At 43.3% G+C, this 14,631-nt stretch overlaps 2 protein-coding genes across 3 annotated transcripts in view; both read right to left on the bottom strand.

The window, feature by feature from the left end:
• GTF2E2 (general transcription factor IIE subunit 2) overlaps nt 1-14,631 on the bottom strand; it is a 381,513-nt gene that overhangs the window by 104,574 nt on the left and 262,308 nt on the right. The window lies entirely within an intron of this gene.
• GSR (glutathione-disulfide reductase) overlaps nt 4,726-14,631 on the bottom strand; it is a 58,056-nt gene continuing 48,150 nt past the window's right edge. For both annotated transcript variants that reach the window (XM_050802508.1, XM_050802507.1), the window contains exons 10-13: nt 11,377-11,488; nt 8,616-8,747; nt 7,566-7,699; nt 4,726-6,328 (exon numbers count right to left, since the gene is read on the bottom strand). In XM_050802508.1, the coding sequence (XP_050658465.1) occupies nt 6,179-6,328; nt 7,566-7,699; nt 8,616-8,747; nt 11,377-11,488 (528 nt within the window). In that variant the 3' untranslated portion in view covers nt 4,726-6,178. The remainder of the gene's footprint in view (nt 6,329-7,565; nt 7,700-8,615; nt 8,748-11,376; nt 11,489-14,631) is intronic.

The raw sequence follows: 14,631 nt of genomic DNA, 5'->3' as shown, positions 1-14,631 counted from the left end.
GGGCTCAGTGGCTTACCTGTGCCTGTAATCCCAGCACTTTGTGAGGCCAAGTCGGGAGGACTACTTGAGCTCAGGAGTCGAGACCACTCTGGGCAACACAGCAAGACCCCATCTCTACAAAAAAAAAAAAAAAAAGTAGCTAGGCAGGCCTGGTGGTGTACACCTGTAGTCTCAGCTGCTTGGGTAGCTGAGGTGGGAGAATTGCTTGAGCCCAGGAAGCCAAGGCTTTAATGAGCCGTGATCACACCACTGCACTCCAACCTGCGTCACAGGTTGGAGCAAGATGCTGTCTCGAAAAAAGAAAGAAAATTATATACACACACACACACACACACACACACACACACACGAATGTCTCTTAGTATTCCTATACCATTATTACAGGCATAGGAATGCATATATTACACATATATTTATATATAATGTATATTATATATGATGTATATATGTTTATATATAATATATAATATATATGTATTTATAATATATAATATACTAATTATATATAATTATATATAATAGATAATATATATTATATATAAATATATATATTTATATTACATATATAATGTATATAGGTGCCAAGGTGACTGGGGTGAACTTGGAATGATTGGTCACAATGGTATCAACTTGGTGGGTATTTTTGGATAAGATATTAATCTCACAATACGTTGGTGAACTTTGTGTAAAGCAGATTGTCCTCCGTTATGTGTGTGTGTGTATGTGTGGGATGCTTAACTGGTAAGTTGAATGCCTGAGCAGAACAAAAAGACCACTTCTCTAAGCAAGGGGGCCTCTCTCTCAACCTTCAGACTGTGTCTGAACCACTGGGTCTCCTGGTCTCCAGCCTGCCGGCCTCCACAGCACATTTTGGACTTTCCAAACTCCATAATAGTATGAGTGAATTCCTTATAACAACTCTGTTTCTGCATGCGCACATATCCTATTATTCTGAAGAATCCAAATATGCCTGCTTACTCATTTTTCAAAAAGGTAAAGAATTAAAATGTTGACGTTTCCAATACTTTTGATCTTAGTGTCAAAAAATCATAGTAACACACTCTGCTGCCTTGCATCCAAAGTCGCTGCCTGACATCCCAGGAATGATACTGTGAAACACAACATCGGGAAGATGGAAATGAGTAATCTAAGTGAAAAATGTCATACACAAAGTGAATATGTAGTGCAGACCTACAATGTGACAAGATGTTATGGCAACACATAATAGAACACACAAAACTACTTACGTCTTCACAAAGGTGATGTTTTAGTCCAGTCTGATAAAATGAGTAGGAGATTGCCAGGTACAATTAAAGATTAAAGACGGGCAAATTCTTCTTTTTTTTTTTTTTTTTTTTTTTTTGATGGAGTCTCACCCTGTTGCCCAGGATGGAGTGCAGTGGCACGATCTTGGCTCACTACAACCTCCACCTCCCAGATTCAAGCAATTCTCCTGCCTCAACTTCCTGAGTAGCTGGGATTACAGGTGGCTGCCACCATACCTGACTAATTTTGTACATTTTTAGTAGAGCCAGGGTTTCGCCATGTCGTTCACGTTGGTCTCAAACTCCTGACCTCAGGTGATTCGCCCGCCTCAGCCTCCCAAAGTGCTGGGATTATAGGCGTGAGCCACTGCACCCAGCCAACAGGGGCAAATTCTTTACTATTCCTTTCCACCTAGAGGTGAAGTTCAATTCACTTCCTCCTGAATCTGAGCTGGCCTTAGTGACTTGCTTAACCAATATCATGTAGCAGAAGTGATGTTCTAGAACTTCCAAGGTTAAGTCATAAGGCTTGTAGCATCTGCCCAGGATTCTCAGAACACTTTGACAGCCGAAAGGTTCCACTTAAGTCCACTGCTCTGAGACCGCCATGCTGAAGAGGCAACATGTAGGCACGGCTTTCCCTCGTCTCTGCCTATGTGTCAGACATTTGAATAATTCTCTTTTGGACTCTAGACCAGCCCATTTGCCAGTTGAATATCACCAAATAACCCCTGCCAACACCAACAGAAGAACCAGCCGCTGAGCCTAGCCCCAATTACTGATCCACAAATCATGAGATTTAAGATGGTCTCTATTATAAGATAGTTTGTTATACAGCAATTTTTTTTTTAAGACCGAGTTTCACTCTTGTAGCCCAGGCTGGAATGCAATGGGCCATCTCTGCTCACTGCAACCTCCAACTCCCAGATTCCAGTGATTCTCATGCCTCAGCGCCCCGAGTAGCTGGGATTACAGGCACACACCACCATGCCTGGCTAATTTTTGTATTTTTAGTAGAGATGGGATTTCACCATGTTGGTCAGGCTGGTCTTGAACTCCTGACGTCAGGTAATCCGCCTGCCTCAGCCTCCCAAAGTGCTGGTACTACAGGCATGAGCCACCATGCCCATCCAGCAATACAATAATTTATCCAGTCCTTCCTTCACTGTACTTTCTACCTGCTCTGGCCTTTTCCTCTACAGCCCCCACATTTCAAATCTTACCTAACCTCCTTTGTGAACTTTTTCTCGCTTTTCCCAGCAACAGTGCACTTCTGGTCCTCTGAACCGGTATCCTTTTACCTCTCTAATAATATGTAATGAGGGCGGTAATCTCCTATTTATTTAGGGCAGTACTAATCTGTACCAATTGTGTAAACTGTCAGTGACACTCCTTTCACTCTTGAAAGTGTGCCATTTTAGTCAATAAATCATATAGTCATCCTGTACTTACTTGCTTTATTTGTATAGAAATGGTCTCTCATTCTAGATTATAAGATTACTTGAAAGCAAGTAACATGTCTTTCCTTCAGTAAACATCTACTGTGCAACTACAATGTGGTCCATATTATACAACGTGCTGCTTTGTATTTTTTTTTTTTTTTTTTAAACAGAGTCTCACACTATTGCCTGGGCTGGAGTGCAGTGGTGCCATCTTGGCTCACTGTAACCTCCACCTCCGAGGTTCAAGTGTTTATCCTGTCTCAGCCTCCTGAGTAGCTGGGTGGCACCAGCCACCACGCCTGGCTAATTTTTGTATTTTTAGTAGAGATGGGGTTTCATCATGTTGGCCAGGCTGGTCTCGAACCTGTGACCTCAGGTGATCCACCCGTCTTGGCCTCCCAAAGTCCTGGGATTATAGGTGTGAGCCACTGTATCTTTACATTTCTTGGTGCTTTCAGTAATAGAGGTTGTTAAGCCACAACACCTCAAGGGCTGGACCAGTTCAAGGACTGATGAGAAAGCAGACAGGAACTCAGATAAGGGTACTGTACTTTCTTTTTGGTTTACTATGGAACCAGCACACAGGCAGCAGAAAGGATAAACGTGAGATTAAGAACACATGATGTTAAAATAGATGTTAAAATAGGGCCTCCCATTTCCCTGACAGAGGCACATCTCAAGGTTGGGGTCTGTGCACAGTGAGAAATCCACCAGCAGAATGGAGCCTAGAACCTTGGTCCACTGTCTTTTAGGCTAGGGGAAGAGGGGAGAAATGGCTACATTTGTCCACGCCCAAGTTTGGGGATCCTATTTTCTTATCCCACCACAAATACATATAATTTCCTTGCTAATACAATATTTTTCTTTCATTGACATTGGGCCTACTTAAGAAGTCAGTGCAGGCTGGATGTGGTGAGTCACGCTAACAACTGTAAACTACTGCAATTAATTGAAAGGCAAACCCTTTGGAAAGTCATGTTTGTATCTCCACAGTGCCTAGGGTACTGCTAGATACCAGTGTTATTTAATCAAGATAAATAGGCTGGGCGCGGTGGTTCATGCCTGTAATCCCAGCACTTTGGGACGCTGAGGTGGGCAGATCACCTAAGGTCAGGAGTTTAAGACCAGCCTGGCCAACACGGTGAAACCCCATCTCTACTAACGGTACAAAAATCAGCCAGGTGTGGTGGTGTGTGCCTGTAGTCCCAGCTACTTGGGAGGCTGAGGCAGGAGAATCACTTGAACCTGGGAGGCAGAGGCTGCAGTGAGCCAAGATGATGCCACTGCACTCCAGCCTGGGCAACAGAGCCAGGCTTGGTCTCAAAAAAAAAAAAAAAAAAAAAAGTCAGTGCAGTAACTGGCCATCACTAACCAGAAGGACAATCAGTAAAAGCTTAACAGAACACACAGCAAAGAATTCAGTGGGCCCGGCGTGGTGGCTCACGCCTGTAATCGCAGCACTTTGGGAGGCCAAGGCGGGCCGATCACGAGGTCAACAGATGAAGACCAGCCTGGCCAACATGGTGAAACCCCATCTCTACTAAAAATACAAAAATTAGCTGGGTGTGGTGGCATGCGCCTGTAGTCCCAGCTACTCAGTAGGCTGATGCAGGAGAACTGCTAGAACCTGGGAGACGGACGCTGCAGTGACCTGAGATCGCACCACTACACTCCAGCCGGGCGACAAAGGGAGACCCTGTCTCAAAAAAAAAAAAAAAAAAAAAAAAAAAAAAGAATTCAGTAACACTGGATGACTAATGAAAATCATGGAAAAATTGAACTAGCCGGTAAAACCTAATAGAAATAAAGTGTTAAAGACCTAAATGATTTCTAGGCTTTTCTTCCAACTCAGCCATTAATCTGCTAAATGTTACGTTTATACCTCTGATCTTTATTTTTATACGAGAACTCTCTTTTCACCCCCGTAAGCACAGGCAACCAATTCTCCAATGTGAAATATCCTTAGAAAATGAACCAATTTCCTGTGTACCAGTTAAAGCTCACGGTAACAAATTTTATAAGAAGAAAAAGCTGTTAATTTTATTTTCAAATTTTTGGAAGATTTTCAGAAAAAATAAAATGACAAGAACACATACAAATACTGAAATTATTCATTGAACTATAAACACTGAGCAGAGGAAGGGACTTTTGAAGTATTTGAATCCACCTCCTTCTGAAAGTAGGAATCACTTCTAAATCTCTTGTATCTGTTTTCAAGGTGGGTTTTCCCAGGAGGGTCCCAGCCTCCTCAAATCTTTCCCAAGTTTGATGCACTTCATCTCATAAAAATAATGCATACTTTTTTTTTTTTTGAGACAGGGTCTTGCTCTGTTGTCCAAGATTGAGTGCAGTGGCATGATTAGGACTCACTGTAGCCTCACATCACCCAAGCTCAAGTGATCCTCTCACCTCAGCCTCCCAAGTAGCGGACTACAGGTGCACACCACCACACTCGGGTAATTTTTTTTACTTTCTGTAGAGATGCAGTCTTGCTATGCTGTGCATGCTGGCCTCAAACAAGTGGGCTCAAGTGATCCTCCTGCCTTGGCCTCCCAAAGTGCTAGAATTATAGGCCTGAGCCACTGGGCCTGGCCACAAACCATTTTTAATGATTAAAAAAAAAAAAGAAAAAAGAAAATAATAAGGCAGGCCGGCTTCTCACATTACATACCTTTAGAAAAAGGTCACATCCTTGAAGCAGCTTTGTTATATGAAGAGCACAGTACTGGTTTCAAAAAATATATAAAGGTTCTGTGCACTGGTATTGTTTACACGTGAAGAATTGCCATCAACTTCTATGAAAATTAGCAGGCCGGCACAGTGGCTCATGCCTGTAATCCCAGTACCTCAGGAGGCTGAGGCGGGCAGATCACCTGAGGCCAAGAGTTCGAGACCAGCCTGACCAACATGGAGAAACCCCATCTCTACTAAAAATACAAAATTAGTCAGGTGTGGTGGTACACGCCTGTAATCCCAGCTATTTGGGAGGCTGAGGCAAGAGAATTGCTTGAACCTGGGAGGCAGAGGTTGTGGTGAGCCGAGGTAGTGCCACTGCACTCCAGCCTGGGCAATGAGAACAAAACTCTGTCTCAAAAAAGAAAAAAAAAAAAAAAAAATAGCAAGTTCTGTTCATTCAAGTACATTAAGTTAATTGTACTTCACAAAGTTTTATATTTGGGATGAGGCTAAAACAGAAAAAAAAAAAAACTAGCACAGAGCTGTTAATAAAAAAAAAAAACTTGAAAATATTAATTATTGTGAGATGTGATCAAATGAAAATCAATCCTGGATAACATTACAAATCTCTAACTCCATAAATAAGTTCTACTATGTACTAAAAATTTCCACTATCAGAAGATCCTGATTAAAATAAAGAAATACATAAAACTGAAACAGTAAGTCAGTGTGATTATTTGTTTCATTTCAGAAGATCTATGGGTCCCGCTGCCAGCCACACGCGTCTCAGGGTTCTCAACGAAGTGTGACTAGCTCTTCTGAAGAGGTAGGGTGAATGGCGACTGTGTTGTCAAAGTCCGCCTTCGTTGCTCCCATCTTCACTGCAACGGCAAAACCTTGCAGCATTTCATCACATCCAAGTCCCTGCATATGGATCCCAACCACCTGGGAAAAAAAGAGAAACATCTTCTTTTCTTTTTCTTTTTTTTTTTTTGAGACAGAGTTTCGCTCTTGTTGCCCAGGTTGGAGTGCAATGGCATGATCTCGGCTCACTGCAACCTCCACCTCCTGGGTTCAAATGCTTCTCCTGCCTCAGCCTCCCGAGTAGCTGGGATTACAGGCACGCACCACCACACCCAGCTCATTTTGTAATTTTACCAGAGATGGGGTTTCACCATGTTGGCCAGGCTGGTCTTGAACTCCCGGGCTCAAGTGATCCACCCACCTCACCTCCCAAAGTGCTGGGATTACAGGCATGAGTCACGTTGTCTGACCGATATTATGATCTTAATTGATCTTAATTGAACCTATAAAGAGCCTCTGGTGATGGCCGGCTCTTCATATTATTCCTCTCCATATCGCAGTTCTTAGTCTTGAGAAGAATGGACTCATAATGTTTGTCAACTGAATGAATGATAACTGGTATGAAGAAATAACTAAGAAGGAGCCTTCATGATTCAATATCCAGAAATCACAGGCTACTGAGGAATGTTCATGGCACCACCATGCCCAGCTAATTTTTGTATTTTTAGTAGAGACAGGGGTTCACCATGTTGCCCAGGCTAGTCTCAAACTCCTGAGCTCAGGCAATCCGCCTACCTCGGCCTCCCAAAGTGTTAGGATTATAGGCATGAACCACAGCGCCTGGCCTCTCCTCTTCTTTGTTTTTTTTTTTTTTTTTTTTTTGCTTTGAGATGGAGTCTCACTTTGTTGCCCAGGCTGGAGTGCAGTAGCATGATCTTGGCTCACTGCAACCTCTGCCTCCCAGGTTCAAGTGATTCTCCTGCCTCAGCCTCCCGAGTACCTGGGATTACAGGTGCCTACCACCATGCCAGGCTAATTTTTCTATTTTTAGTAGAGATGGGGTTTCACCACGTTGGTCAGGCTAGTCTCGAACTCCTGACCTCAGGTGATCCACCCGCCTCAGCCTCCCAGCGTGCTGAGATTACAGGTGTGAGCCACCATGCCCAGCATCATCCTTATTTTTTAAAAGGAGTGGAACCTCCTTCTCGATGAAATATTATGAAGAACCCCAAAATACATATAAGACAGATCAAAGTGGGCCTGCCCAGTTGAATCAGAAGGTTTACCGGCTTGGTCTCCCTCCTTTCCACCCCTGCAAAATACTGCCATCCCTGTCCATTTTGCAGAGCACTATTTAGTTTGCTGGATTTTTCCTTACCTTTTCTTCCTTGTTAGCACAGACCATTTTCATCACACATTTTGTTTTCCTTTTGGTAACTGCGTGATACATCGGGGTAAAGCTGGTTGAATAGATCTTCACATTTTCTTCTCCATATTTATGAATGGCCTCATCTACAATGCACATTAAAAAAAAGCATCTATCAGAAAACTAAACAATTACACTGAACTATCAAAGAGGGAGATGGCCAGAAATAACATAACCTGAATCAAACCACGAGGAAATATCAAACCACACCAAAATGACAGACATTCTACAAAATAAATGTCAGTGTCATGTAAGACAAAAGAAAGACTGAGGAATTTTGCCTCTAGATGAAAAGAAAGGCCGGGCACAGTGGTTTGTGCTGGTAATCCCTGCACTTTGAGAGATGGAGGCAGGCAGATCGCTTGAGCCTAGGAGATTGAGAACAGCCTGGGCAACACAGTGAAACCCTGTCTCTACAAAAAATTAGCCAGGCATGGTGGTGGTGCAGGTCTGGCAGTCCCAGCTATTTGGGAGGCTGAGGCAGAAGAATTGCTTGTGCCCAGAGGCAGAGGTTGCAGTGAGCCGAGGTCATGCCAATGCACTACAGCCTGGGTGACAGCGGGAGAGCTTGTCTCAAAAAAAAACAAAAAAACAAAGAAAAGAAAATGATACTCAGTTTACATAAGGGCCAGTTCTTAGGAAAGATATATTTGTGTGTGTGTGATGTGTGTGTGTAGAGCGAAAAAATGAAAAAGCAAAAATATTAAGGTTAGAGAGGAGTCCTTTGTACTATTTTTAGAGCTTTCTTTTAAATTTAAAATTAGTTCAAATAAAAAAGCTAGAAAAAAAAGACGAAAGAGATAGGGTGGTGTGAAGGAAAGATACTGTACATTCGAAGTAATAGTAGGTGAAAAAACTGGAACTATGACAAGAGAGGAACCAAAAAGCAATGTAATCTGGGACTGAGATAGGTTTCATCAGCTGACAGCGACCTAATTTAAAGTTGGGGGCAGGGGAAAGAGGAAGGAAACCACAAATTACCTTCAGTTTTTAAATACCTACCTTCTGTGAGTCCCACTGTCCCAATAGGGGGGTGGCTGAAGACCACAGTTGGGATGTTGTTATAATCCAATTTGGAATCTTCCTTATGTTCAAAAAGTCGATGGGCAAGTTTTCGGCCAGCAGCTATTGCAACTATGGAGATATTTTAAAATCAGTGTTTATCTTACTGTCTATTTTAATATAGCTAAATTGTTCCACTAGCCATTTATCCATCTAGCTTAATGCCCTAGTTCTGACAGTTTCATGCCATTGTTCATTACACTATCTAGACTACAGTGAAGACATACATGCCTCAGCAAACAACTCAAAATGACTGGCTTATGAGAATTCTATACATTCTATTACAGGTTGAGCATCCCTACTTCAGAAATTCAAAATCCAAAATCCAAAATGTTTGAGCACCGTGATGCCACAAATGGAAAATTCCACACCTGACCTCATGTGAAGGGTTGCAGTCAAAAATGCAAAATTATGTCTCATGCACACAATTATTTAAAATATCGTATAAAATTACCTTCCGACTATGCGTATAAGGTGTATGTAAAACAGATGAATTCCGTGTTTCGACTTGGGTCGCATCTGCAAAATATCTCATTATATATATGCAAATATTCCAAAATCTGAAATTGGAAACACTTCTGGTCCCAAGCATTTCAGATAAGGGATGCTCAACCTGTCTGGCCCCACTCCCAAAAGACACATTCACAAGTTCTCACTTACCTGGCAGTTAATCTACTTAATTAAGATATTAGCTTTTCAATACAATATTTATGGAACAAACTATATTAGTTTTGAGCATCTTTAGTTCTATTTTATAACCGTATTAACTTGACAGTAATTAGTTTTGTTTTGTTTTGTTTTGTTTGAGACGGAGTTTTGCTCTTGTTGCCCAGGCTGGAGTGCAATGGCGTGATCTCGGCTCACCACAACCTCCACCTCCCAGGTTCAAGCGATTCTCCTGCCTTAGCCTCCCAAGTAGCTAGGATTACAGGCATGCACCACCACGCCCGGCTAATCTTGTATTTTTAGTAGAGACGGGGTTTCACCGTGTTAGGCAGGCTGGTTTTGAACTCCCGACCTCAGGTGATCCGCCCACCTTGGCCTCTTAAAGTGCTGGGATTACAGGTGTGAGCCACTGCACCCGGCAACAGTAATTTTTTTTTTTTTTCACTTAAAAGTTTATTCTTGCCTGGGTGCAGTGGCTCATGCCCGTAATCCCAGCATTTTGCAGGGCCGAGGTCAGGAATTCCAAACCAGCCTGGCCAACATGGTGAAACCCCGTCGCTATTAGAAATATAAAAATTAGCCAGGTGTGGTGGTGTGTGCCTGTAGTCCCAGCTACTTGGGAAGCTGAGACAGGAGAATCACTTCAACCGGGAGGCAGAGGTTCCAGTGAGCTGAGATTGTGCCACTGTACTCCCAAAGTGCTGGGATTACAAGCGTGAGCCACTGTGCCTAGAATCTTTATTATTACTATTATTATTATTATTGTTGTTGTTGTTTTTAGACGGAGTCTCGCTCTGTTGCCAGGCTGGAGAGCAGTGCGCCATCTCGGCTAACTGCAACCTCTGCCTCCCAGGTTGAAGCAATTCTCGTGCCTCAGCCTCCTGAGTAGCTGGGACTACAGGCTTGAGCCACCACGCCCAGCTAATTTTTGTATTTTTAATAGAAATGAAGTTTCACCATGTTGGCCAGGATGGTCTCGATCTCTTGACCTTGTGATCCGCCTGCCTTGGCCTCACAAAGTGCTGAGATTACAGGCGTGAGCCACCGTGCCCAGCCAAATCTTTATTTTTTTTAATAGAGACAACATCTCACTATGTTGCCCAGCCTGGTCTCAAACTACTAGACTCAAGCGATCCTCCTCCTTCAACCTCCCAAAGTGCTGGGAGCCACCACACCCAGCCAAGAGCAAGAACTTTCTAAAGGAACTAAAAGGGTTTGAGTGTGTGACTGGCATAGGTTTCATATCCTGATATAAGGCCCTGGGACGTACTGGAATCACTGATGAGGTTCCAGAAGGGTACAGATTAATAGTAGATCAAGTGGCATCATTAATGGATAGAGACAGGACAGAGCTTGAAATGGTGCTTAGGAAGCGGGTTGAGGTATGGGATGCGGGAGAGAAGGAAATCAGTCTTGGTTGCATCAAGACCAGTCATACAAGAATGACAATCTAGGCTGTGTGTGGTGGCTCATGCCTGTAATCCTAACATTCTGGGAGGCTGAGGCAGGCGGACTGCTTAAGCCCAGGGGTTCAAGACAACATGGTAAAATCCTGTCTCTACAAAAAATGCACCTGTGATCCCAGCTACTTGGGAGTCTGAGGTGGGAGGATCACCTGAGCCCAGGAAGGTTGAAACTGCAGTGAGCCCATGATCACGCCACTGCACTCCAGCCTGGGTAACAGAGTGAGACTCTGTCTCCAAAAAAAAAAAGCCAATCTAAATTACTTCTTCCAAATGCCACTTCCTTCCACTGCCACCAAGCACAAGTCTGCTCCTAACTTAAGAGAGTTCCGCAAAGGGTCATCATATTGTCTGCATGAAAATTTCAGTCTCTGCTAAGCATTTTAAGTCTTTTATTCAGATAATGTCAGGTATCCAACCAATATCTATTTCAACACATTGTACCATTTTGACAACGTAAAGACACTCATCCTTTTAACTTTGCTTAAGCAGACTGCAGATTTGACAGTGAAGAGCTGGATGGATCAGGTAACACACAGACCCTCCCTCACCAAGAAGGCAAGAGACCTTACCTGGAGTGAGAAGAGCTTTTCCACATACATCCCCCACTGCATAGATGCCTTTTACGTTGGTATTCTGGAATTCATCTACTATGATATGACCCTTGTCATCGGTTTGAATTCCCTATAATTACAAAGAGACATCATGTAAACACTTGGCCCACCTACAAAAAAAGGTAGATCAAACCTCTGGATCTCCCTCCCTCATTTCACATGGGAACTGCAGCGAGAATCTCCAAGAAACCCTGAGACTCAGCTGCAACATGGAAGGCATTTAAAGCTGGCAAGTTTCAAGCTGGGTACAGTGGGCCCACACCTGTAATCCCAGCACTTTGAGAAGCTGAGGAGGGAGGATCCCTTAAGCCCAGGAGTTTGAGATCAGCTTGGGCAACATAGTGAGATCCTGCCTCTATTAAAAACTTAAAAATTAGAAAAAAAAGTTGGCAAGTTTCATATCTTCCTTAATGGACAAGGTAGTATTTTATCCACTTCTGAGGCGTTTTAATGGGATTTGACATTGCAATGTACAATTCAACTGGCCAGGTAGACATGAAGAGGAATCACTCAACTATCAGGTGTGCCACTTGGAATCCCTCTGGAGTCCAGCTTTTCAACTTGTCCCATGGAAGCACTGCTCCTGAGGCACACTGACCTAAGCAGTCACCAAAAGCATATTTGTATGCTTATTTAGTTTTTTTTAGAGACAGGGTCTCACTCTGTTACCCAGGCTGCAGTACAGTGGCGTGATCATGGCTCATTGCAATCTTGACCTCCTGGGCTTAAGCAGTCCTCCTGCTGCCTTAGCCTCCTGAGTAGCTAGGACTAGAGGCATGTGCCACCACCCGGATAATTTTTTAACATTTATTTATTTATTAATTATGAGATGGAGTCTCGCTCTGTCGCCCGGGCCGGAGTGCAGTGGCACGATCTCGGCTTACTGCAAGCTCCGCCTCCCCGGTTCACGCCATTCTCCTGCCTCAGCCTCCCAAATAGCTGGGACTACAGATGCCTGCCACCATGCCTGGCTAATTTTTTTTGCATTTTTAGTAGAGACAAGGTTTCACCATGTTAGCCAGGATGGTCTTGATCTCCTGACCTCGTGATCCACCCGCCTCAACCTCCCAGAGTGCTGCGATTACAGGTGTGAGCCACCACGCCTGGCCTTTTAAACATTTTTTTATAGAATAGGTCTTGCTGTTTCCCAGGCTGACCTCAAACTTCTGGCCTCAAGTGAGCCTCACGCCTAGATCTACCAAAGCACTGGGATTACAGGTGTGAGCCACCATGCTGGGCCAAAAGCACATCTCTATGAAGCTTACCATTTTATCTTTAAAAATCCAAGCAACTTTTGCATTTTACTCTAAAACATACTGATGTTTTTTCCAGATTCTCAGAATAAAAGCAAAAAACAAAACAAAACAAAAACCACATACTGATGTCTCCCTTAACCAAAAATCTTTCCCTACATGAGGTCAAATTTTTGCTTTAAGAAGATGTACAATGCTTATCATGTGGCTTTGCAAATCCTAAGCACATGTGAGCAGTAGAGATATGGCAGAAGTAGGAAGTAAGCAGCCATAGAGCTTAAGAGTACAACCAACCGGGTGCAGTGGTTCACGCCTGTAAATCCTAGCACTTTGGGAGGCCAAGGCGGGCAGATCACCTGAGGTCAGGAGTTCGAGACCAGCCTGGCCAACATGGTGAAACCCTGTCTCTACTAAAAATACAAAAAATTAGCCAGGTGTGGGACTTCCCTACTTGGGAAGTCCCAGCTACTTGGGAAGCTGAGGCAGGAGAATCACTTGAACCCAGGAGGCAGAGATTGCAGTGAGCTGAGATGGCGCCACTGCACTCCAGTCTGGGCAACAGAACGAGACTCTGCCTAAAAAAAAAAGTACAACCTTTGGTACGGACAGACCAAAATTCAAATCCTAGCTCTGCAACTATGAGACCTTGTATAACCTCCTGTTTATCAACAAATATTTGAGCTTCTATTACAAATGAGACTTTGACTTCATCACTGACAATACAGACATTCTCCCTACACCACAGAGTTTACAGCCCGGTCAATTATCTAGTATCTCTGTGCTCCTGGCTTCCTTATACCTTGCTGGTTGCTAGCAAGATTAAATTAGATTAGTAACATGTTGACAAGACCTAGCACATAGTAATCACTCAGTTTGCATTATATAAATATATCTTAATGTCAAATGAGACTGAACCTTTTTTTTTGGCCCCATTCTTCAAAAATTTAGCAAATATAGGCTGGGTGCAACGGTTCATGCTTGTGATCCCAGCACTTTGGGAAGCTGAGGTGGGAGGACCGCTTGAGCCCAGGAGTTCAAAATTAGCCTGGGCAATACAGCGAGACCTTGTGTCTACAAAAATTTTTTAAAAAAATTAGCCAGGTGTGGTGGACAAAGGTAGAAGAATCACTTGAACCCAGGAGTTTGATGCTGCAAGGCTGCAGTGAGCCACGATGGCACCACTGTACTCCAGCCTAGGTGACAGAGCAAGACCCTGTGACAAAACAAAACAAAACAAAACAAAGTTAGCAAATTTAGTTGAAAACTGGATCTACCAGTGCTTATATCTGTACAATGGCAAAATGTCTCTTGAAAGGTGAAAAGCGGAATGACTACTTTTTGTTGTTTTCTTTTGGTTTTTCTTTTTCTTTTTTTTTTTGAGATGGAGTTTTGCTTTTGTCGCCAGGGCTGGAGTACAATGGTGTGATCTCAGCTCACTGCAACCTCCACCTCCTGGGTTCAAGTGATTCTCCTGCCTCAGCCTCCCAAGTAGCTGGGATTACAGGCATGCATCACCATGCCTGGCTAATTTTTATATTATTAGTAGAGATGGCATTTCACTGTGTTGCCCAGGCTGGTCTCGAACTCCTGACCTCAGGTGATCCACCCGCGTCAGCCTCCCAAAAAGCTGGGATTACAGGCATGAGCCACCACGCCTGGCCGACAAGTTTTGTTAATATGAAAATAGGAAACTAGTTTTACTAAGTCATTGAACAAGATTACAATCAAAACATCTCCCTGAATATTTTCTAAGTTAACATGCAGAAAAATGACCTTTTATAGAAACAAAAAAGGAATCCATATTACAACAGAAATTTAGTATTAGAACATAAATCAAAATGGTATACACTGCTCAAGCGGCTCTATCAAATACATACACTTAGGCCGGGTGCAGTGGCTCACGCCTGTAATCCCAGCACCTTGCGAGGCCACAGTGGGCGTATCATCTGAGGTCAGGAGT

The sequence above is a fragment of the Macaca thibetana genome, chromosome 8 (genome assembly GCF_024542745.1).
Source record: "Macaca thibetana thibetana isolate TM-01 chromosome 8, ASM2454274v1, whole genome shotgun sequence".
Classification (NCBI taxonomy): Eukaryota; Metazoa; Chordata; class Mammalia; order Primates; family Cercopithecidae; genus Macaca; species Macaca thibetana.
This window is presented reverse-complemented; position numbering and strand designations above follow the sequence as displayed.